The sequence below is a fragment of the Atractosteus spatula genome, chromosome 14, assembly GCF_055471065.1.
Source record: "Atractosteus spatula isolate fAtrSpa1 chromosome 14, fAtrSpa1.hap1, whole genome shotgun sequence".
In the NCBI taxonomy this organism is placed as follows: domain Eukaryota; kingdom Metazoa; phylum Chordata; class Actinopteri; order Semionotiformes; family Lepisosteidae; genus Atractosteus; species Atractosteus spatula.
In genome coordinates, this window is record NC_142719.1 from 24,119,373 (window position 1) to 24,145,436 (window position 26,064).

Genomic DNA, 26,064 nt, shown 5'->3' on the forward strand with positions numbered 1-26,064 from the left:
TGAAATGTCTACAGCTCCCATATCCTCTTCTATTGCTCTGATTGTGTGTGTGAGTGGATGGTTATCTGTCTGGTAATGTTCTCTATGTTCTCCTTCATCATCTGAGTCTTTTTTTTCTGCCCTCAATACAGCTATCCTGGCTGCCTCTTCATTCATAGAAACTGATGAGGTTTCTCAAAATCTTACTTTATATTTTTTCTGTTATCTGAGCCTGGTTCTGGAGTTTAGAAAATAAAACTATTTGCTTACTTATGCTTATTATATTTTAATTCATCAATATAATTATTGCCATAATAAATTATTGAGTGTTATACATAATTTATTGTCATTATGTGCCTTTTAAATGGTAGATATTAGGCATTTTGTATATTAATTAAACATAGCTGGATGTTGTTATAATTGTTTAGGCATTATACAATATCATGCAATTAATTTGATTAAATAAGTTAAAATAAGTGTGCCCAGGCACAGAATAAATAGATACATTTTGCCTTAAAGACTTTTGTCTTCTCTTTTTCTGCTCTTGCATTCTAGGCTACAGCAAATCTGATCAACTTTTTTCACAGATTACTAGCTTTTTAATCGGAATACTGTATGGTAATTAATTCATCCATTAATTTTCTACCAAACTAGACTTATGCATTTCTCTGATGTAATGTCATATACATGCCATTCTTTCATGGCTCTAAGGTTAAGAGGTGTATCTACTGTATCAGATCATAGATGTATCTGTATCAGATGACAATATGAGTTTTATTTCTTTAAAGTTCCATTACATTTGCCTACAGAACTTATTCTTATTATTGTACCTCCAAATCCCCAATATCATTGCTTTAGCCTCAGAAACACAACTGTAGAGTCCCATGACAATAAAAATACAACAAATAAATCCAATCACCTCCCTGATGTGACAGAACACATTTAAAACTTACACCCCATTTAAATATGTATTTCCTTAATTTCGGTTCTCTTCACTCCTCAAGATATCTGAAAATTCACTATCATATACTAAAGGCTCTACATACAGGTACTAATTAAGGTTCACTATTAAATACGAAACGTCATTATTAATAAGTGACTGGAAAGCAGTTTTAGTTACATATTACAATACTTTTACAAGCGACGGATGCAGTATGTAGCAACAATATTATTTCCAATATATTTGGGAACGTTCCAACATGATGCAGTGTTCCGCGTAGTACGCTACTTCATTGCTTAAACTTTATGAGGAGGTGGTTTAAGTTAGTCCATTAACTTCTAGAGGGCAGCAGATGTTACTTTGGGTTCGTTGCGATTGAGAACAGGTTTAGTACGATACTGCGGACTATTCAGCTGCCAGATTTATTGCAATTGGTCTGAAGTTAGCGCAGCAGTTCAGCAAGTGACTGCGTGCTAACCACGGTTTGAATTTCCTTGCAATTGACACCATATTTTCTGTAAACGCCTACTGTACTTGTGCCACTCGGAAACTGAAATTATTTTTTAAAGGAAAATTCAGTACTTTAAAAAGTTGACCTATTGGAAATGGCTCAACCAGGGAATGTTGGTAATTTTATTCTAAAATATGAATACTCTACTGAATTGTTGAAACAACTCAATGTCAATTCTATTAGAGTGAAAATGTCCTTCTGTATGCTCAGGACTTTCAAATACATTAAAATACTAAGTAAACAGTATTAGTATAAATTACTAAATACGTATTAGCAGCCTGACTGGTTGACCTATGACCAAAATGTACGGTAATAATGCAAGCCAACGATTCACTACGAATCGGGAAGTTGGCGCAGTAGTAAGAAAAATTCACCTGGCACGAGGTGTTCATTACGACTGGACCCGGAAGACACCTGTAACGTCCTGAAAGGAATGTATAGCTTCATATATTCAGTGTTCGTAATAAGCGTCTTAGAATGAGACATGGTTTGTTGTTTTAAATCACATTATGTTCTTGGCGATGTATTTGTTAACGAAAATGGACAGGTAAATGAGAGAGCTGACACTGGTTGTTGTAGAAGTTTTAAGTAGATAAAAATCTAGTCGGAGGACGTCTAAAAATAATAATAACATCTACTTTTTTTCTAGTCGAATGTTTTAAAACGTAGAGTAAAACGAAATATTTTATTTTTGATATATTTACATCTTGTTTATTAATTTTAACGATACCACGTGCACTTGTCTTATGTTTAATTTTAATATTAGCTTACTGTAAACTTATTTTGCCGATCTAATTACAATGGCAGATTCAGATCGGAATACATCCGACGGTTTTCTCAAAAATACCAGCAAGCTGCTTGGTTTCATTTGCATAGTATGCATTTCGGTCTTCCTGGTATTTTATTTAAATAAATTCACCGTCATTCGTAAGTCATTCGTCCCAAATCAGCAGCACTTAAATTACGAAAAAACAGCGCTAAGAGAAGCTGAAGGGACCATCAGGAAAGAACACATCACGTACAAGTCTCTTGGGACAATAGGGCCAGCAACGAAGACCGGGGAACTTAAGAAATGTCCCGAAAATTCACTTCTTTTAGGTAAGTGCAATTCTGTGGTAATATACGTTATAATTAACCTACATCTGAATAGAAGTTTTTTTTTATCCTTGTGTTTTTTGGGGAAAAAAATCTTTCGTATTCTGCAGTCCTGTAAACTTTAATTTGCATGGATCACTTCTGTTATGTTTTAAATTAAAATTACTGCTGTCCTGCAGTTCAGTGTGGCAGCAGACGTCTTTAGAACATTGACTAATGAGAGGTGTAAGACTGGAATTTGCAGTTGATGATAGAAAAGGAAGTTTACTTAATCATAATCTTCATTATCGTTAGTTTAGGCTTTGTAGATGTGAGAGTACTATGTCAAACCACACACTACTCTATAACATGAACGAAAAAACATCAACTACCAGAATGACTTATGTAGTATTCAAATTATTTAGCATAGCTAAACCTTTACTTCGGATTCAGACAGGTGTTGTTTTATGTAATAAAACCAACTGATATCATTCATAAACCCAGTATGGAACAGCAAAACCTATTCCTGTTGTTGTTCTGCTCTTCTGTTCCAATGAGGACAGTTCTGACTACTGATGTTTGTTAAGTGTTTCAGTTTAAATCAGTAAGCCAGGTGTTCTAAGACTTAAAATCTTCCCACTGCCCTACCCCCTCTCCCAGCTTACATCAAAAGACTTTGAATCTTCAGTTCTGCTTTTGCCTTATTTTAAAGAACAGGTCCTTAAACTCTTTGCAAACCAAAAGTGCAGGAATGCTGCTGGTCCTGTTTGGGTTGTACCAGCCACTTAGAAACACTGTACAGTTCACCAGTATCCCTGGTGTTCATGGACATATTTAAACTGTCCATGGACTAGTGCAGGGTCCCTGCCTGCTTCATATCCTCTATTATCATTCCTGTTCCCAAGAAGGATAAAATAATCTGTTTTAATGACTGTAGACCAGTTGCACTTCTGTATAAGTAAACCTTTCAATGCCTGATACTCCTATACTTCAAAACTATTACAGATTAATACTTTGACCCCTAACAATTTACATACAGAGCCAACAGGTCAGTTGATGCTGTTAATATTTGCCTCTACTATCCTTCTACATCTGAAATCTCCAGGGACATATGTATGACTCAGTATTTTTTATTATTTTATTTATTATTATATTAGTTCTATATTCAACACTGTCATCACAGAACTCATCCAAAGTCTCATTTGAATGTTCCCATCCCCACCTGCAGGTGGATTATCATCTTCCTAACAAATATATTAAGGCTGTGTGCTCTCCCCATTACTTTACTCCCTGTATACAAATGACTGTAACTCCAGCTACCCCTCTTTCAAACTACTGAAGTACGCAGATGTCACCACGCTGGTGGGTCTAATCGGCAATGGAGAATCCAGGTACAGAAGTGGAAGGGAAGTGGATTATCTGTTGGCATGATTTGTGAACAACAACCTTTAGCTTGATAGTCTCAAAACATTGGAAAAATTGAATTGACTTTTGGAAAAGCCCTCCAAAACCCATCCCCCTAGAAATAGATAAAGTTGTAGTGAGTATGGTGGTGTTTTTCAAGAATCAGGGAATAACAATCTCTAACACCTTCAAATGGGATGCAAATGTTGTCAACATCACAAAGAAAGTGCACCAGAAATTATATTTCCTGTGCCAGTTGAAAAAATTCAGTGTTTCCCAGCCCATTCTCATTCAGTTTTATAGACCCATTATTGATAACATTCTCACGGCTTTTATAACTGGTTTGACAATGTGTCTGTCCATTCTAGAAGCAAATTGCAAATTGGCCACTGTGCAGAGAGAGTCATTGCCTGCCATTTGCCATGTACTGAAGACCTATATAAACTCGTCTCGATAGCTTCTTCCCCATGGCCATCACACTGCTTAACCAGAACACATGAATATGGAATTAAGTATGTATATAATTGTGGAGTTGTGCATGGTCTTTGTGTGAAGTGTACAGATGCAGCCATTCAAAATGGGTGGGGTATTTCGCGGTATACCCCGGTGGGCGTGTCGCATCAAAACGCAGTATCACGCAGTATCACGAGGTATATCGCGTCATTTGACGTCATGCCGGAAAGTATCCGGCATCACCTTGTAAAACCGCCGGGAGGAGCCAATAAAGCTTAACCTCTCATGTACAGCATTTGAGCTTTTAAATTTAAACTGTGTATTACAGCATGTTAATCATCAGTCATTAAAAAGTTGGTATATTTTATGAAAGCAAGATTGCTCAGTTGGACAAAAGTACACAACCTACCTTTATCAGAAATATTTATGCATCAAAGCCTTTACCGAAGATATTACTAATAGTATTAATAATGAATGACTTTGGACAAGCTGTAAACTCAAAGTATAATTTCTTTAGCACATTTGTACAAGCACTTGGAATCTGTCCAAGCCCTACTTTGTCAGGCATTTTCTTTTACTGCAACAGACATAAAAACTCCCTTGCTTTTAACAGAGCGTTTCATAACTTCTAACTACGAAAATTATTTAAACTGCGACACTTATCATTCAACCAGAGCTCAAAATATCATAAGGATCCTCAAGAGCACAGCAAAGACTGTTAAAAGATACTTGTATCAGATACATGAGAATCCAGGCTTTTTTATCAACGCTTTCTTTTCCGTATACCAGATATTATGGAACCACTTCAGAAGGGTGTCAGCCAGTCAGATTCCAGGAATCAGTACTTTAAAGAAAAAATACACACCGGTATTCCATTTCTCCCTAAACATTTTAAGCATCGAAGTCTTTAACTAACATGTGAAATAGCGTGTAAAAAAAGTGGTAGTTTTAAGCTTTTCTGCTAATATAATATGGAATCGCGTATCTAAAGAAATTAATAACGATATGATTATATTCATGTACTGCGACAGGGCTGTGTAGGGCTGTTTCGCCTCTCTCTTCATGCGACTTCCCTAGTAGCCCACTGGTCTACGTGCTTGATTACTAACCTACAGGTTGTGTTCAAATCCAGCTGGCGCTGTGACTTTTCTTTTAACAAACATTTCTTCGAAAAAATAGAATAGTAATATTATGGACAATCAATTGACTTTTATATTTCTAAATATCACAACATGATCGAATTTAAGTCATTTTTGATAACAATGAATAGTCACCTTCTTCCCTTCTGACAACGGTCCCTGCTTCTGCTTCCTGTTTCTATTGTGTGTGTGTGGGGGGGATCCCTTTAGATCTCCCTTCAGATTTAAAAGGTTATTAATCATATCTTCGGTGTCGCATCTTACCAGTGCAGCTGATCTTTTGCTGCCTGGGTCAACTATCACAAAGCTTTAGAGAACCTAACATTTCTATTATCAACAAATTGTAAATACGACGTTTACATTGGCATTATTAATTTTTCATATGGGTGTATGGAGGATTGTCAGCTGTCACTGACAGTGGACCCCCCTCTTAGGCTGCGCACACGATCTTTTAAATTTTTATAGAGAAATGGAGGCTGTACAGTATGCGTTACAATATAAACATTTATATTGATTTAAATCGCGTTTTGATTTAAATCGCAAACGCGTGTTTAATTATATGTGTTTTTTTAATCATAATCAGACAAATGCAACATAAATTGATACAGTATCTTTGTCTTCTAAGTATTGTAATAAACTTTCAGCATAGCTTTCTCCCCGTTTAGATGTATTTTTCTTGGGATTTTGAGATCAAACGTGGAAGGATTGGATTGTAATCGTTTTTTTTTATTTTTTAAATACTTTTTAGAAAAGTGTAATCTATACTAAAAAGCTGTACACCACCTGCTATACAGATACATATTGTAATACTTTCGGGTTTGGATAGGACGGACACAAGAACTCAGACTTGCGGAGTTAAAGCAAGTTAAAGCCTTTATTTTTCTTCTCCGTCACCACCTGCTAGCCCGGCTCTCCCGCGCCCCCGCCCGCCAACAGCGCGAGCCAACACACCGCCCGCACGCCCGAGAGAGAGAGAAGAGAGAGAGAGTAAGACCCAGGGGTGCAGAAGCAGGGAACTATTTACAAGGAAAACGGATACCTCCCCAGACTGTACACCCGCTTCACTGGGGGACAGCCGCACTGGTCGGCAGCCTTCCTAAACCCCGCCCTGACCACTTTCACTCCTGTCCTGCTCTTCCCCGCGCACCCCAGCTGGGCGCTCTTCGGCCTCTGCCCGGGGCGAATGTATATTTAGATATTTAAACCCGGCGCGGCACCGAGAGAGCGTCTGCATTTATAACTTAGTTTTTAAAATTAGTCAAGCAATATGAAGCATCTCCTTTTACTTTTAAGTCCCTTAATTATCATTGAGCACAGCTTTCTCACCACTTAGATTACTTTTTGATACCATCCTTACACAAAGCAGAAACTTCTTGTATTTTCCGATGACATACAAGTGGAAAGATTACAGATTTTAATCGTCTTTAATTTTGTTACGTTATACGTTTTAGGAACGTTTCATCTATACAAACACCACGAAACTATTCTCGATTGTATTTCTGAATGTTATGTTACACCTACAGTAGTTCACTGTTTTAAATACATCTAATTAAGAAAGTTAGGTGTAAGCACTTTAGAGCTTTTTTTCTGAACCAGGGAAAATCTGATCATGTTTCTCTATAACAATAATAAAAAACTTTATTTTACATATCACCTTTAAAAGTGGCATCTCAAAGCAATACAGTAGAGGTAAACCACAGATTACAAAGTAAATACCCAGACAAACGCAAACGCGTTTTTAATAAAATGCTTTTATTCATTCAGCAGAGAGGGAGCGTAAAACCTGGGCGTAACAGCTGTTCCTTTTTCTGATCACTCGCTCTCTGGATAAACGTCTCACCTGTCCTGTACTTTGTTTTCCTAATTTGCTGATTATGCCTTCTGCGATCCACTCCTGCCCTCTCACCTAAAGAAGACTATTTTAAATTTCTTTGCGCGGTCCATTGTGCAATTAACCCTTGTATGTGCTGTCCTTAAGGTGATATCACATAAAGGTGATATGTAAAATAATGTTTTTTATTATTGTTATAGAGAAACATGATCAGATTTTCCCCGGTTCAGAAAAAAAGATCTAAAGTATACTAGTTTGTCACTAGTATACTTTTAATACAGTCTTTGCTGTGCTCTTGAGGATCCTTGTGATATTTCGAGCTCTGGTTGAATGATAAGTGTCGCAGTTTAAATAATTTTCGTAGTTAGAAATTATGAAACGCTCTGTTAAAAGCAAGGGAGTTTTTATGTCCGTTACAGTAAAAGAAAATGCCTGACAAAGTAGGGCTTGGACAGATTCCAAGTGCATTTTTGCAATTTACGTTGCATTGTGCATTGTGCTGCTGTAATACAGTTTAAAATAATTAAAAGTCTAAACAGTATCAACTTTATTTATGGGTTGCAATTTAAAAAAAAGTCAAAAACCGCACTCAAAATGCAATTTAGAGCTTTCTGGCAAGAGGAGACACCCAAATTAATAATGTAACATGCCACTGTTTGTGCATGAACAAGGTTATACTGCTATTTCCTTAGATATGCGATTAAAAAAAAATAATTTTTTTTTGAATCCCCGGCGGAACCGGGCATCCATAAGAATCACATAATAGGTTTATTCCATACTGAAAAAAAGAAGAAAGAAAACACATTCCATAAGAATCAGCGCTTTTATATATTGCCTTTAAAGGTGGCTTCTCAAAATGCTTTACAGGATAAAAACAACATTAACAACAACAGTATTGTATTTCATTGCACTTTGACAGCTCGTCCTTAAATCAATTGTTGACTCTTCTCTCTTTACTACTTGTTTGGAGTGACTGAGCTCCGCTCTGTACCACACAATGATCACCCCAGAGTTTCTGCCCCGGGTGATTTGGGGTTTTTTGACAGAGGGCAAAAAACTCTCTCTCTCGCTTGCCCTCCCCCCCTGTGTATTGTCTGTTTTTTTGTGCTGTCCTTTGACAAAACAAGGCTCGCCAGATAATGTGAATCAAAACCTGTTTTTCTAGCTTTTAAAGTTGTGCGATGTGTAAGCGGGAACACATCATTATATCTTACATATGAAAAATACATAATATAGCTCCCAAACAAACGCAAACGTCTTTTTAATATAATGCTTTTATTCACTCATAATCTGACAATTTCAGGAAGACTAAGGAAGGACTAAGGGAATTGTCATCTGTTGTTGAAGCTCTGTGAGCTCGGTGACTTTGAGACCACTTGTTATCCCAGGTTGTTTGAATCGCCACAATTCAAATAGAGAAAAAAGAGCTGACTGACAAGATTTAAGATGTGGCTGTCAATGTTGGATTAAAAAAAACATGTTGCCCGACGTTAGTTGCATTGCTTGAAAAATAATTTTATTTCGAGAGACTGGATAAGTAATTCAAGTGTTTTTTTAACTTCCTGAAAAACAAGTAATAATTTAACAATATGTGCAAACGTTTTATGATATGTCGCTGTTGTGAATGTCTGTGGAGTGTATCTTATTTGCCTGTCTGTCCTGGCTGTGCTCTCTCGCTCGCCCTCCCCCCCCTCTCAATTCAATTCAATTCAATTCAAGGTGCTTTATTAGCATGACAGATGGGTACAATCAGTGTTGGGTATTTACTTTGCTTTGAGATGCCACTTTTAAAGGTGATATATAAAATCAAGGCTTTAACTTGCTTTAACTCCGCAAGTCTGAGTTCTTGTGTCTGTCCTATCCGAACCCGAAAGTATTACAATATGTATCTTTATAGCAGGTGGTGTACAGCTTTTTAGTATAGATTACACTTTTCTAAAATGTATTTAAAAAATAAAAACAATTACAATCTAATCTTTCCACGTTTAATCCCAAGATCCCAAGAAAAATAAATCTAAACGGGGAGAAAGCTATGCTGAAAGTTTATTAAGATACTTAGAAGACAAAGATATCAATTTATGTTGCATTTGTCTGATTGTGAATCAAAAAACACATATATTTAAACCCACGTTTGCGATTTAAATCAAAACCTGATTTAAATCAATATAAATGTTTATATTGTAACGCCTAGGTGACTATTCATTGTTATTAAAATGACTTAAATTCGATCATGTTGTGATATTTAGAAATATAAATTTGTTTGGTGCGAGTGAGGTTTTATTTAATCTCTGACCCAGGGAAAAGTTTTATTTTTTCAAAGAAATGTTTGTTAAAAAAAAAGTCATGGCTTCAGCTGGATTCGAACACTCACCATGTGACGTGGGAGTCAGGAACCTAACCCACAGCGCCACCGGCAAGGTCACATACAGAGTGCTGAAAAAGCACTACAGAAACATTATCAACAGACAATGTACAGCGTGTACTATTCTTGTGTTGCGGTACATGAATATAATTATATCGTTATTAATTTCTTTAGATACGCGATTCCATATTATATTCCCTTTTAATCAAATTCTAAAAGTATGCTTGTTGACTCCGGTATCACGTTAGTTAAAGACTTCGATGCTTAAAATGTTTAGGGAGAAATGGAATACTGGTGTGTATTTTTTCTTTAAAGTACCGAGACCAGCCATATACTGTATGTTAATGTTCCAAAATTAATATCGTTTATGGCCTTCACACGCGTTACAGTATGCTCCTATTCTTTTTATGCTCAGCTACTAAGATTTCCCTTCAGTGGTAAAATTCCATATAAATATTCAATACTAAAACGGGCACAGTAAAGACATTTAAATCTTTCTACGACCGACCAACGGACCACGAGTGCCCCTGTCGGTCAACCAATCACGTACCGCGGTATTTTGCGTCAAAGCGCGTCACGATGCGCGAGGCCGTAGCCAATTACCTCCGGTACGTGTCTGTGCCGCGTACTTTGAATGGCTGCATCTGTATATGTATTATTGATTTTTTTTTAATGCACGCTATTGCATCAAGACACCAGATCAAATTCCTTGTACATGTAACGTACTTGGCAAATAAAATGATTTTGATGTGTTCTCACCAGAGATTAAACCAGAGAACTGGGTTTCCATGTATTTAATTCAGTTATCTGCCCACATCCTTCTGTTCTTTTTAATGTTTTATTTAACCAGTTAAGTCAACTGAGACCAAATTCTCTTTTATATTAATTACATAGAAATATGTTTATAAAGTAGGGCATTTTCTGGAGCAATTGTAAGAAAGTGCAATATTGAAGAAACAGTAACATCCCACCTACGGTTTGAACCAATGGACCTGCAGTCTAGAACCCAGAGCCCTATCCAATACACTATAATTCAGTTCAGTGTCTGAATGTCATTTATGTTGCAATTTAGTGATCACTCTAGTTAATTATAACCATGTATATATTATTTTTGTCATTCCAAATCCAATCCTGCCTTAATGCATGAAATTATAAAATGTAAGCATCATGAATACATTAAGAAAACAGATCTCGGCAATAATTGTATTGCACGTTTATTAAAGTGCAATGTGGTGTACAAATCCAAGAAATGAAAAATAAACTGTTGGCAGGGTATGGGTATGCATAACTTATTTTTAAGAAATTCAGCCGGAAATATTATTAATTAACAATTCTCTTACACTTCACCATCATAAGACCTTCAAATTTGGCATCACTCAGGTATCTTAACTTGTATTGCCACACTAACATGTCTTTCCGGAGATGCAGGAATGACTAAATGCTAGTTAGGTTAAATGTAATTATAATAAAAAGAGCTTTACAGGTAATGGGGACTCCCCTCCACCAATGTGCAGCATCCACCTGGATGATGCGACGGCCGCCATGTGTGCCAGAACACTCACCACACATCAGCTATCAGTGGGGAGGAGAGCAGAGTAATGAAGCCAATTCATAGATGGAGATTATTAGGCCATGATTAGTAAGGGCCAATGCGAAATTTGGCCAGGACACGGGGGTTACTCTTTTCAAGAAACACCCTGGGATTTTTAATAACCACAGAGAGTCAGGACCTCAGTTTTACATCTCAACCGAAGGACAGTGCCTGTTTTACAGTATTGTGTCCCAGTCACTATACTGGGCCATTAGGACCCACATGGACCGCAAAGTGAGCGCCCCCTGCTGGCCACACTAACACTTCTTCGAGCAGCAACCTTAGTTTTTCCCAGGAGGTCTCCCATCCAGGTACTGACCAGGCTCACACCTACTTAGCTTAAGTGGGTTGCTAGTTGTGAGTTGCAGCGTGATATGGCTGCTGGCTAGGAATGTAGGAATTCCCGCTATATTCTTTCTCAAGGCTTATGGAGTAGAAGCTTAAGTTGGCCCAGATAGTGTGATATTTTAGGGGAACTGTCTGTGATGGTGAAAAAAAGTTTGATGCTTTCCTGCAGTTCTCGTAGCAGGGAGGGAATCTTGTTAGTAGAACTTGCCTCATGTTGCCATTTTATCCTGGCACCTACTTGAATCAAAGATATTTAAAAAAAGATATGGATTTGTAGTCATCTTGAGATGCATCATCTCCTTCAACTTTTAGAAGTCTGCATGGCTGACAGTATGACCACCATGGACTTGTTATAGTACACATTGGTGAAACCTATTGTACAATGTAACTGTAGGACACATATGATGATACACTTGTGCAGGGGTTTTGTGAATTTACTGGAACAATTTATTAATTGTAGCAGTAATCACGAGGTAATTATGGCTATTAGAAAACCAATTGATCAGTGACGCACACACACGGATTCAGTACACGAGATACATTTTTTAATACATAAATTGTGCATATAAAACATATAACAGTCTGCCTGGATACAGATGGCAGATTTTACTTTGAGGATTCTCAAAGTGAAAGGTACAGTATATAATCACAAAGAGATGCAAAACACAAAGAGATACAAACAGAGTATGCTTCGGTATACCTTTCAGCTATACTATTGTAGTGGCAATGCTTGTTAAGTGTTGCTGTGCTTTCCCAAATGAGGCCCCATCTCTCTCTTCATCTCTGTGGTGCAGCCACAGAGAAACTATTCATGCAAGCTGATTTAAAGATGTTTTCTTTTGATAAGGGACAGCTCCCAAATGGGGATGCACTTAGCTAAGCCTGGCTATCATGATCAATGGTCATCCATTGGCACCTAAAAGTCTGCAAGATTCCAAGGGAGAGCCTCATCCAAGTGGTTTACAACCCCAAGGTCAGAGGGCATGGTTACTCATCATCAGCCAATCAGGAACTGGTAGGGCCGAGTAACCCACGTGGGTCTCTGATGCCCATGAGACTTTCAGCCAATGAACGAGCTGAAGTTCCTCCAGGTAAAAACAGGCAACACAGAGCTCCAAGATTTAAAAAGAACTATTCTAGAGACTATTCTAAAGGGAATTCTAAGGAGAATTCCAGGGGTACGAGACAATTCCAGGGCAGGACGGCCCAGGAGCAGAAAGGCTCCCAAGGGCAGGACATTCTCGCAGCGCGCCTCCTGACCATCCTGAGACTCAGCCCGGACAACCACGGAACGGCCAGTGTGTCCAAGTGCCAGAACTTTCCTCTGTTCTAAGAGTCTAGAGTGGAGGTTGCCAGAGAGTAACCAAAAGATCCACCTGAGGTTAGCATCAGCAGCAAGCCTCGTGAACAGGTCGGAACTGTGGACAGCTGAATCACTATTCAGAACTAGCGCTTCATCAGGAACGAACCAGTCCTCTTCCTGACCTGCTGGGACCCACAGTCATCTTTTCTCCTGTGCACAAACTCTTGCTAGTTTCAGCCAAAACTAACTAACTTCAGTGAGCATCAGCAGCGCACCGTCGCAAGCCGCACAGCACAGCCTAGCACGGAGCCAGAGAGCCCGCAGGAGATCTGAATCCCCAGAGATTGGATGAGTATTCAACTTCACTGCATTACAGCTCGATAATTCAATTGTTATCCCAACCAGTTGATATCAATTTAATTCCTAAGAGTTATGTACTTGTTTTGAGTATCTAATGTAGAAGTTGTAACCAAGTTCAATTACGAAACGGTCTAAATGAATGATATACCAAACGTATGTCCTCTTGATATATGTAACTCTTCGTAACTGAATGAATATATATCTTTTGTATTCTGATGACCCTCACGATAAGATCTGTTAGGTTTACATGCACATTCTATGTATTAATAAATGTATCCTCGTGTATTAGTACCTGTGTGTGTGCGTTGTGTGAGTAATATCGCATGGTTGGATTCTAAGGCCATTAATAGAATCAATTTCGTGATTTACGGCTACAATTAGTAATTGTCCCCGTAAATGCCCAAACCCTACAGAACTGGTGCCTCGTGAGAGCACACTGCATAATTTGGCATCCCTGAAATGGGCGTGGTAAGACTGAAATGATTCAACCAAGCGGAATAATTCATATAAAATGCCGCGGGTTTCATACACGACAATACAGTGTGCTGAAAGCCGAAAGACAAAAAGTTCCCCTTGCTCTTTAAGCAATGCTTGATTGTTTTGTGATCTTTTGCGATCTACCGGGTTGATTGCATACTTGATCTTGTGGTTTTCTGTGGTACAACTGTGATTTCGTACTTAACAGTAATACTCTTTAAGTTTAACGATGGTTGCTAAAAGGTCTGAATTCGAGTCGCTATTAAGCACTCTCTCTAGCAGCGACAGGTCTGACCACGATCTCTGCCATATCTCCGTCAGCGGAGAAGCTAGAAGAATAAATCTCCATTCTCTGAGAGAGCTAGCGAAGGACATGGAGAGATTTGACCCCGCAGTGTCAGAGAATAATATCGAGAGTTATATTCAGGACCTCAGGTATACCCTGCAGTACCCGCCAAACGCCACAGAACAGGAGAAAGTGTTTCTGGTCAGGAAAACTACCAGCAGAGCCGTACATGAGTGGATGGCTAGGCAGATGAAGAAAGTCTGTAATGACTTTGAACAGCTTTGTCAAGCACTTATCCAAGAATGCAGTGCGTTTATTGACCCGACTGCCGCGATAGCTGCCGCCCTTAACATTAAGCACGAGAGAGCCGAGTCCCCTCACGAATATTACGAGAGACTTAGACGATCTTATTTTGCAGGGCGAAATGATGAGGGTTGCGAAGAGAACACATATTTCAAGGGTTTATTAATTGCAAATCTCCACCCGTCAGTCAGAAAGATGATCTTAATGCATACAGATGCACAGACCATGAAAATGACTGATATTAGGAGATTCGCGCAGAAAGCCTGGGAGTATGATGTCCAAAGTCGCTCTGAGCAAAAAGCTGTTAAAGCGACTGTGTTTGCCGTCAGAGCCAGCAGGGTTAACTCCCTCCTGCTCGAAGGAGCACAGGCTCCTGAGCTGGCTAAGCCCCGTTCCAAAGCAGGCACACAGGACCGCACCCAGCGTCCTAAGTGCCATGAGAACACCGGGGAAGGGAAAGAGCTAGAAAAGGCTGAACAAAAGGATTCAGTAGCCGCCCGCCAGGCCAGGCTTGAACAAGTTTTATTAGGACAGAGACAACCGCTCCCCAAGGCTTCCGGAAGCGTGAATGAGCTGATACTCTCCACTGGAGGAGGCGGAGACCCGCCCCCTCTCCCTCCCTCAGTCTGTCTGATTGAGCGGAAGGGTTCCTGCCTGGATGAGGTCAGCCACTCCCTAGCGAGTGCTGACTCCACCCCTGAAATCACAGAGCAGGCAGTAAAACACAGAGGAAAAGCAGGAAGCTTTTACCTCAAGGCTGCCATGGGAGATGTCTTACACAGTGAGACACTGATTGACACTGAGGTTGAAAGGTGTTTGATGTCACACAGCAAGCTCAAACGGGTAGAAAAAGAAAAGGGCATGCGACTCAGATTGGAACCTTTGGTGGATCACCAGAAAGGCAAAGTGTGGAAACGGGTCAAGGCTCCTAAGCCTTCTGTACAGAAGGAAAGGGGGGCCAAGAGGCAGACTGTGCTCACACAGTGCCCACCGAACACAGAAGCCTATGTGGAGATTCCTTCTGTTCCCTCTGGACAAGAAATAAAAATATTTTCTTGTTCCCCGGATATACAGGGAAGTCGTGTCCCGGCTGAGGTCCCAACAGCCTCCCTGCCACAGGAGCGGTGCTCTGAGCAGCCGCCTGATCCACCAGGTAAAGCACACCCCTTTTACATCCCTAAAGAGGAGCAGATCTCCCCACTTGGTGATGAAAAGGAGCTTTCCCTGTGCACCCTGGCACCCAAGAGGGGTCAGGACCACCACCCCGCAGGGATGGAAGGGATCCAGATGGCAGGAGAGCAGGTTGGTGATGTAGCCCTCACCCTTAGCCCTGAGAGGTCCTCTATTAGTGAGGATCTGCTTGAGCAGCTGTGACAGGGCCACTGCCAGGTGCCCCCGGTGCAACATTCACAGGTTAGACAGAGAGCCCAGCTGGACACTGGGACTACTGCGCTGTGGACACACCTGATCCCAGATGCTGATTCCCTCTGCTGTGACCCAGGGAACCTGCAGTTGGGTAACATTATTTCTCACAACTACCAGGTAGTGAGTGAGACTGACCTGATTGTTCCTGCCTCAACGGCAGGGCTTCCAACACACCCAGTCCCCAGGAAGGGACAGGGAATGAAAGCCGAGCCAGTTTTCTTACAGCCACCAGCTCAGTCTGTCAATCTGAGTCTGACCAACAGTGGTTCAGCCAGACTGGAGCTGGATGGTCAAGCCACCCGTCTGCCAGTGCAGGACATTGCAAAGAGGGATGTCAGAATCCCCGCCCGCACTGACATGGGCCTGGTGGGTGATAGTGAGTTCAAAGACTGTGAACTAGCTATCCCAGTGCTGGGGAAGCTCCCTGAACCCCTAGAGAGGGAAGGGGGGAGCGAGCAGGTGTCCTACACCCACGCCCAGCGAACGATTGTAAACATGCCGATAGAGGGATTCCTCAATCAGGAAGTGTGCAGGGTGGACCTGAACAGTGAGAATGGGGTAACAATCCCAGATCACTCAGGTGCTCCAGATGACCACTCAGCCGAGGGTCAGGCATGCTCCACCGCTGCACCGCCCCCTGCAGGGTTCCTAGAGCACAGGCATGAACAAATCGAAAAAGCAGATGCCCTGGAAATGGAGGAGCAGCATCAGCAGCTGCGTCAGATCTCCCCAGATTTCCAGGATGTTGGTGCCCAGGATGCCACATGGCATACTGAGAAAGAGACCATGTACACGCTGCGCCAGCTTAGAAAGGCGACAGTCACTCAGAAGGAGATGACTGGGATCAGCCACCCTAAAAGACTTTTGGGAGGACTGATTGCTGCCGCCACTGTTGTGCATTTGCTATTTCTGGTAGGTTTGTTTGCTACTGGCACTCTCACCCTGACTGCCCCAAGAAGGCAGGTGTCAGAGATGCCAGAGGGTAGTAACATGCTGTATCAACAGCAGCAAAAGTTGGAAAGCTTAGGGAAAATCCTACAGGCAACTTCCTATGCAACAGGGTTGAATCTTATTCCCCAACCAGTGGACATGATTATTGGTGTTATACAGTGGGTTTATGCTTGTGTGCAGCAGGCCAGAATGTTGACACAAGACCTGTTAAGGGAGTTTAGTGCCACTGTAGCCAGTCTAGCCATGGCACAAACCCAAACCACTTGATTCCACTCTTCTCAGTAGAGGAGTATGTGACATTAACCCCATCGCTCATAGCTCACCTAGAAGGTAATCCAAGATTGAATTTGGTTCCAAATCTTGAGATGGGTATGGCTACCAAAGCTATCCATTGGCTGTTTCTAACTGATTCACCAATGAAGGGTGTAAAGCTACTAACGAGCAGAGGGAGGTTAATGAACCCCATGAAGAGCAGGTGGGAAGTAAATGGCTGGTCAGCACACCACATTTAACTGTCACTATGACTTGTGACAGGCATGATACAGCTACCACAATGCAGCTACCTAATCAAACAGTTTTCCTGCAAGTTCCCGAGGAGGCCATAGTACAGCTTGGTGACTTAACACTGTACTGTCTAGAACCAGACACATAAGACCAAACTTGAGGTCGTGGATGCCTTCAGGTGCCACACTATTGAATTGGATAGAAATCCAAGAAACAGTAAGCCCTGAAGAGGTACAGGTAGTTTGTTTGCTTTAATGGAACAAACCTCCAAACCACCCTAGCAGATACCCAACACAGGTGTCGAGGTTTATCGGGGGGCTGGGAACAGGAACTGTTGTTCTTGTAACACTACTGCCAGGTAGTTGGATCATGACTGACAGTGTACTCTGAATGCTGTACTCTCACATCAAGATGTACTCTGGGTGGCATGAATGAGTCAAAGGTAGCATGTCAAAAGAAAGGAAGTGACTTCTCCCCAAATATCTACTACAGAGGTATCGGATATTGACAGTGAACTTCCTGATGTGTAATGCCTAGACTGAGATGATGTCTCCTACCTTGTTTATACATACTCCAGATGTTATTCATCATGTTTGTATCCAATGCTGGTTCCGGTATGAATTCTCGAGGAGTAATGTGGACATCTAAGATTAATGTTCTAATGACAAGGGACATCACTTAACTCTGTTTTGTTTTGAAGGCAACAACGCCTCAGGACCTCGTGACCTTCAAAAAGGGGGGATATGTAGTGGCAATGCTTGTTAATAAGACAGAATTAAGTGTTGCTGTGCTTTCCCAAATGAGGCCCCATCTCTCTCTTCATCTCTGTGGTGCAGCCACAGAGAAACTATTCATGCAGGCTGATTTAAAGATGTTTTCTTTTGATAAGGGACAGCTCCCAAATGGGGATGCACTTAGCTAAGCCTGGCTATCATGATCAATGGTCATCCATTGGTGCCTAAAAGTCTGCAAGATTCCAAGGGAGAGCCTCATCCAAGTGGTTTACAACCCCAAGGTCAGAGGGCATGGTTACTCATCATCAGCCAATCAGGAACTGGTAGGGCCGAGTAACCCACGTGGGTCTCTGATGCCCATGAGACTTTCAGCCAATGAACGAGCTGAAGTTCCTCCAGGTAAAAAAAGGCAACACAGAGCTCCAAGATTTAAAAAGAACTATTCTAGAGACTATTCTAAAGGGAATTCTAAAGGGAATTCTAAGGAGAATTCCAGGGGTACGAGACAATTCCAGGGCAGGACGGCCCAGGAGCAGAAAGGCTCCCAAGGGCAGGACATTCTCGCAGCGCGCCTCCTGACCATCCTGAGACTCAGCCCGGACAACCACGGAACGGCCAGTGTGTCCGAGTGCCAGAACTTTCCTCTGTTCTGAGAGTCTAGAGTGGAGGTTGCCAGAGAGTAACCAAAAGATCCACCTGAGGTTAGCATCAGCAGCAAGCCTCGTGAACAGGTTGGAACTGTGGACAGCTGAATCACTATTCAGAACTAGCGCTTCATCAGGAACGAACCGGTCCTCTTCCTGACCTGCTGGGACCCACAGTCATCTTTTCTCCTGTGCACAAACTCTTGCTAGTTTCAGCCAAAACTAACTAACTTCAGTGAGCATCAGCAGTGCACCGTCGCAAGCCGCACAGCACAGCCTAGCACGGAGCCAGAGAGCCCGCAGGAGATCTGAATCCCCAGAGATTGGATGAGTATTCAACTTCACTGCATTACAGCTCGATAATTCAATTGTTATCCCAACCAGTTGATATCAATTTAATTCCTAAGAGTTATGTACTTGTTTTGAGTATCTAATGTAGAAGTTGTAACCAAGTTCAATTACGAAACGGTCTAAATGAATGATATACCGAACGTATGTCCTCTTGATATATGTAACTCTTCGTAACTGAATGAATATATATCTTTTGTATTCTGATGACCCTCACGATAAGATCTGTTAGGTTTACATGCACATTCTATATATTAATAAATGTATCCTTGTGTATTAGTACCTGTGTGTGTGCGTTGTGTGAGTAATATCGCATGGTTGGATTCTAAGGCCATTAATAGAATCAATTTCGTGATTTACGGCTACAATTAATAATTGTCCCCGTAAATGCCCAAACCCTACAGAACTGGTGCCTTGTGAGAGCACACTACACTATCATTAATCATTCTACATTAGCTACTCAAAAGTAACCACATTACTAATATGAATTGAATCGATATCAACTTGTGTTGAGGTAACAATTGAATTCTCGAGATGCAATGTAGAACATTGGGTTTACTTCTGCAGATATAGATTCGTATTTCCCGGCATGGACACCAAAGATCAGCTAGCGGCTGCATCCAATCGCTGTGGCGTTCAATAGGCATCGTTCCGGCATCCTCTGCCTCCTGGCCAACCAGTCAGGGTGCAGCTCGGTCAGACGAGTTAGGAGGAGAGATTTCTGATGTGGCGATGCGCCGACAGTGTCTCTCTCGGGACCTACTAGTAGTCCGGCTGACTAGTAGAAAGTCTCTATGCACAGAGGATGACTGCGGGCCGAGCAAGTCACTCTTTAAGGGGAAGAAACTTGGTTTTCTTCCGGTGTAGCTCTGCTGCTGAATAAAAACTTATTCTTTTAGATGCAATGACAGAGTCAAAGAACAGTGAAGTGCAAACTTGACAGTGCAAGTGAAAGTATGTAGCATTTTGTACATTTAACTTACATTTACATAACCAATTTATCTTCGTAATGGTTCCCTAAATATCGCAGTCAAACCAAACTCCCTCACAATGATGGCTACCTTATTACAAAGTGATAGATATATCTGGTATCAGTTAACAGTAGGATTGTTTTTGAATTGTTTTAAGCATCTTTAGCCTGATGCTTAAGGTCCAATCTTTCCATTCAAATTTACATGAAAACAAACATGATTAGCTCAACATTGCATTTTTCACAGAATGCTGGGTGTGGTTTTGGCCTCTCCTAGTTAATTTAGTATTACAGGTCCAATTAATGTCAGATAAAATGTTGATGATGCAGTCTTGAAGATGTTCTGATTTAAAAAACTGTTTTTACTTCACTGCAGTGGGCCCCTTCAGAGTAGAGTTCAACAAGTCAGTGAGCCTGGAACAGATCAAGCACCAAAACCCAGACCTCCAGTTTGGAGGACGTTACACCCCAAAGGATTGCATAGCCTTGCAGAAAGTGGCTGTCATCATTCCATTCCGCAAACGAGATTACCATCTGATGTACTGGCTTTACTACATGCATCCCATTCTTAAGCGGCAGCAACTTGACTATGGAGTGTATGTGATAAACCAGGTAAGAACCAACACTGATTGTGTTTTTTTGCTTTCTTACCATGAAAATCTTTAAAATCCTTTTTAATTTTGTGGTATGTAACTGGAATTTTTCAGTCCTCTTCGTTTTTGTAGAGCATTAAACATGATGCAATGTACAGTATAGTAGGCATTCCTCATTTGGTCAGATAATTCCCCATCATGGGCTTGGTTTTCACTGCTGTACTGTTGTCTGTCAACTTAGAGACCAAGTCAGATTTTTCTGCTGTAGTTTATTTTCTTTACTTGTGTGCAACAGAAACACAATTTTAACTGTGATAAGAGAAAGTTATGCTTGTCAGTTTTTTCAAAGTTGGTTACTTACAGATGCAGCCATTCAAAGTGCGCGGCACAGACACGTACCGCGGGTAATTGGCTACGTCCTCGCGCAATACCGCGGTACGTGATTGGTTGACCGACAGGGGCACTTGTGGTGCTTTGGTCGGTCGTAGAAAGATTTAAATGTCTTTACTGTGCCCGTTTTAGTATTGAATATTTATATGGAATTTTACCACTGAAGGGAAATCTTAGTAGCTGAGCATAAAAAGAATAGGAGCATAACGTGTGTGAAGGCCATAGACAATATTAATTTTGGAACATAAACATACAGTATTATAGTATATGGCTGGTCTCGGTACTTTAAAGAAAAAATACACACCAGTATTCCATTTCTCCCTAAACATTTTAAGCATTGAAGTCTTTAACTAACATGTGAAATAGCATGTATAAAAAGTGGTAGTTTTAAGCTTTTCTGCTAATATAATATGGAATCATGTATCTAAAGAAATTAATAATGATATAATTATATTCATATACTGCAACACAGTAATACACACTGTACAATGTCTGTTGATTCTGTATGTGTAGGGCTGTTTCACCTCTCCTCATGTGACCTTGCCGGTAGCCTGGTATTCTAGGTGCCACATTAGTAACCCACAAGTTGGCTGTTCAAATCCAGCTGGTGCCGCGACTTTTCTTTTAACAAACATTTCTTTAAAAAATAGAATAGCAATATTATGGACAATTAATTGACAATAAATATACAAAAGCACATATTAAATTTGGGAAATAGTTTTAATATGTAAATAGTTCCCTGGTTCTGCACCCCTGGGTGTTTCTCTCTCTCTCTCTCGCTCGTTCGCTCGCTCACCCCCCCCCTCAATTCAATTCAAGGTGCTTCATTAGCATGACCGATGCTGCAGTAAAAGTTGGGCAAACCGGAGGTAGGGTGTGAGTGGAACAGGAGCAGGAGCTTAACGGGGAACGCACGTACGGTCATGGCAGAGTTGCACACACCCTGTGTCTGGGTTGTGCTGGGCTGTGTGCAGACTGGAAAAGCTTAGGCTTGAAAGCGCATGCAGACTGCTGGAGTGTTGTTAAGAGTGTGCAGGTGGGAGTAAAGCCAGAAAAGACAGACGAGACATTGTCAAAAGCACCGATAGGAATGAAGGTTGAGCAAGCCAGGGCCCAAGCCACTATACATTCTTGGAATGTTGCAAGCCAAGGGAGGAATCCACTCTCAAAAACGGGATAGGTGGGGTCACAGATCCAATCAGGCACTAGAGAAGTGAGATGGGGACAAAGACAGGAATGCAAGAACTTGGGAATGTGGGAAGACAGGAACACGGGACAAGGGTAGAGACCAGTGAACTAGAACTTTGGAATGCAGGAATAAAGGCACCCAGGCACTCAGAAATGAGGGTAGTAACTATAGAACCAGCACTGGACAATACAGGATCACAGAAATTCAAGGACAAGGCACAGAATCAGGCCAAAGAACGACTCTGAACTTTCAAACAACTCTGAAATGCAGTCTGAACTGGTCTTAAGTAGCCTGCAATGTCTAAGGCTATGATGCTAATAATGGTGCACAGGTGATCAGGCTCTCTGTCTTGTTTGGTTATGCATCTGTGGTAACCAGCATTAACAGGAGAGTGGAGGTGTGGCTGGTTAACATTGTAACATCAGCCCAACCTGCAGTGCTGGAGCCGGGATGAAGTTGACTTATCTTTCTTCTGTCTGTGATACATTTAAACCCTTTTTCTACCTACAGTAAGTAGTGTAAAGAGACGCCTTTTGTCAAACTTTTTGACAGGTGCCAAGCCCCCTTTTTTGGGAGTCCAATGGGAGGCCATTATTTGTTGTGATGTCCGCTCCCCTGCCCGTGCCTGCAGCGTGGTGTTGCAGGGTCCAAATGTCCGCCTCAATTGCCCCCCACCACGCATTTATTAATATATCTAAATAAAAAGTGTATATTTGTATAACTGTGATTTGAGTGCTGTATATTATACTCCTAAGGAGACAGGGAGTTAAGGCGGCGTGGAGAGTCTGGTTAGGACTGTGCGCACCCGGGGTGTGAGCGCAAGCCCTGCATTTGTCAGACTAGTTGTCCGAGCAGATTGCTTATACTCTGCACAAGCCGGCTCGCGTGAGATTTAAGAGAAACGGGACGCTGGTGTCGGATATTGACGGGCAGTGGCAGGCCGATTTAGTGGACATGGGTGAGTACTCTGAGTTCAATGACAGTTTCTGTTACATCTTTACATGTATAGCAATGTTGTCTAAATACGCCTTGGCTGTGCCTCTGAAAACGAAGTCTGGAGAAGCGGTGACTGGGGCTTCTGTCTTGTTCTGATAGCATGCAGCAAAAACAACGTGCGTGCACACACACACACAGTGGCAGGGTAAAGTGTCACGGAAAGCACTCTCAGGACAACCAGAATGTAAAATGTGATCCACTCTATTACAGCAGCAGCTTTTCAAATACAAAACACAGAGACAGAAACACACCCAGAATACACTTTTGAACTTTTTAAAATTTGTACAGATGTTACAGACTCCTGGTTGCAATATACAATTAAATGTTGGTGCAGAAAATTAGTTCAGTAGATGTACCTATTATTCCAACATGGCTCAAAAACTGCAGAATCTGAAAAAGTGTTCGTAACACCCTTTCTCTCTCCGCTTCTATAGCCATGAACACCTAGCTGTGCTAATCTGTCCAGCAGGGCAAATAAATTTGCTTGGGTGATCAGAGGTACAGTGTTATGCAACGCACGTATTTTGGAATAGACCCCGCAGTTAGCACTAGGCTTTAGTTTCTGATGTGAAAACAGCAGATTTCAAGTAATTTCACCCATGTTCTTTACATACACCTCCAATTCTTTTAGAAAGTTGAGGACATTTGCATTCCATTCTTTGATTTTCATTTCTAGCTTTGTAGAAAGAAGAGTATAAAGCACTCTTTATACTTATACTCTTTATACTTTAAACACATTTCTATCCAGCAGCCAGGGATCGTGCGTGTTAAAAAGGACTGGCGAATCGAGACCAGGACATTAAAGAAAACGCAGAAAGTGGTGTACGGCAAGCAAGTGCTGCAGGAAAATTTTACATCGCTGCCATATGGATATTGGCAGCCTCTTTACTCGGTGTTGCTTGTGAATTTTCCTCACATTCAATTTATAGAAGGTATACCGGAGTCGTTTTCCGACGATCAGTTACTGCCGCCCGATAAAGTAAATTTGATTATAGTTTATGATTTGATGGAGTCTGCATGTGAAAATAGATAGAAAGGACTTTTACCAAATACGTACACCAAAGAAACCTTAGCATTATGTTTATTGTACAAAATGTGGTTTTTGTCAGGGGCGGAAAAGCCGAACCATAGCATTAAATACAAAGTACGTGGTGCTGTTTAAAAACCATAGAGGTAAAATACAGATTACTACGCTGGCCCTTAAGATGTACCCCGGATAGACCAAAAGTTTTTTAGAAGCGTTCGAGGACGCTACCAAAAAACCTTTCGGTTACTTGCTGGTAGATTTAAATGCAGGCACACCCGATGACTACCGAATGAGAACAGGTCTTTTCCCTCCAGATGTACCTGCGGCTTATGTATTAAAAAAATCGAACACAATGATTATACTGCCACAGTCTCAGTTAAAAAAACCTTCACCTGTTTGGAGAAACCTGACTCTTATAGTTTTTGATAAAAGCCAGCCCCTGACAGCGGAAAGCTATTCTCTGTGGGGCCTCCAACAGCTTTGTACAGACAATCGCGAAAATCGCATTGAACACTTTGAAAAGGAACATACCGTTATCTGCTAAACAGTTTGGGATCCTAAAGAGAAAGCATAAGCTTATAAAGGCTTTGAGCTGAAAGGGTTCTCACTCGTAGTGAACCAGTACGTTGATTTTATTGGGGGCATTATTGTGTTTCGCCATGCCGTTAATTACGGGGCTTCTATAAAACCATTAATGGAGCATGCTGAAAAAATGTACCTTGTACCCCAGAAACAGCTCGATCTGCTCCTGAGTGGCCTGGCAATGAGAGCGATGTGAGAAAAACAACAACCCTTAGGTTGGAGGATGAAATTCTTCATCATTCTTCAAAATTCACATCTGCCTGAATATGAAAAAGTGAAATTGTAAAGTCAGGTGTTACAGCAGTATTTGACCTTAGTACTGTAACACTTCAGGGTTCACATGGATATGCGCCCTTGCCACCGTCGCATCAGGTTGGCCCCCCACCATCAGGGACTCGAACCCAGGCCTCCGGTATCACTCAACAGGGACCCAGCCCCTTGAGCCAAAGGGAAATCTCCCCTTAGCCCGGCGGCTGTGGTCCCTGCTATTCACAGGGAAGGGCGGTGACGTCACAGCGCTGGTAAGCCGGCTCGAACAACCTGCAATGGTGGCCGTATGCGTTACACTCTCCCCCGCTTAATTCGCCGTCTTTGGTGAAGGGCTATCCCATCCCACTGCTAACACCAATGTAACGCTTCGCAGTACCATGAGTGCCTAGGTGCGCTTCCTCCTCACCACCGGGCGAGGGCGCTACAGTACGTCAGGGGGCTTCTGAAAAGGGGACTTTTAACTTTTGTACTATCTGAAAACGCGCCTGCCGATCTAACACCCTTCTTGCCACAACCATTGCTATCGACTGCCGCTGACTTTGGGTATATTTTAGACAGTGTGTCTCTGAGGTTCAGGAAAAATGCTGAGATAATGTTAAAGACTATTGCGCGCAATGCACCGTTAATAGCCTGGAATGAAAAAGGAGAATTTGTGTACAAGGGCTCATCTCACATGATTGATCTGGTCAGAGCTCTCACACAACAGCAGCCAGTGTCGGCCAGTAAGAAGCCCCAAGGCTGGAATGCATTCATGGGCTTTAATCGCCAGAGAGCTAATCGAGAGCTTTAATCATAACAGAGAGCTACTGGAAAAACTCAAGTCCGCTCCGAAGAGGTACACCGCGTTTGTCTAAACTTCCAAACCCGCAGCTGAGCTGTCAGCTTCCACCTCTGCCACGTGGATAATAGTGGATTCGTCTAGGAGACGAACATTAATGCCGAGAATCGCCTGGTTGTCTTTGTTATTTATTTATTTTTACTCCTAAAGATATATGTGTGTGTATTATAGTTTTCGGGTCTTAACAGTAGGTGTATAACTATTGTGGCGAAAATGTTAGTAATATGTTAGTAATATAATGA

The 26,064-nt window shown here is 41.5% G+C and overlaps 1 protein-coding gene across 1 annotated transcript in view; it reads left to right on the forward strand.

Moving 5' to 3' along the window:
- The first annotated feature begins 1,819 nt into the window (after positions 1-1,819).
- Positions 1,820-26,064, forward strand: part of LOC148820939 (beta-1,4-galactosyltransferase 1-like) — a 49,199-nt gene continuing 24,954 nt past the window's right edge. The window contains exons 1-2 of the mRNA XM_088932202.1: positions 1,820-2,528; positions 20,314-20,549. Coding sequence (XP_088788328.1) covers positions 2,231-2,528; positions 20,314-20,549 — 534 coding nt within the window. The 5' untranslated portion in view covers positions 1,820-2,230. The remainder of the gene's footprint in view (positions 2,529-20,313; positions 20,550-26,064) is intronic.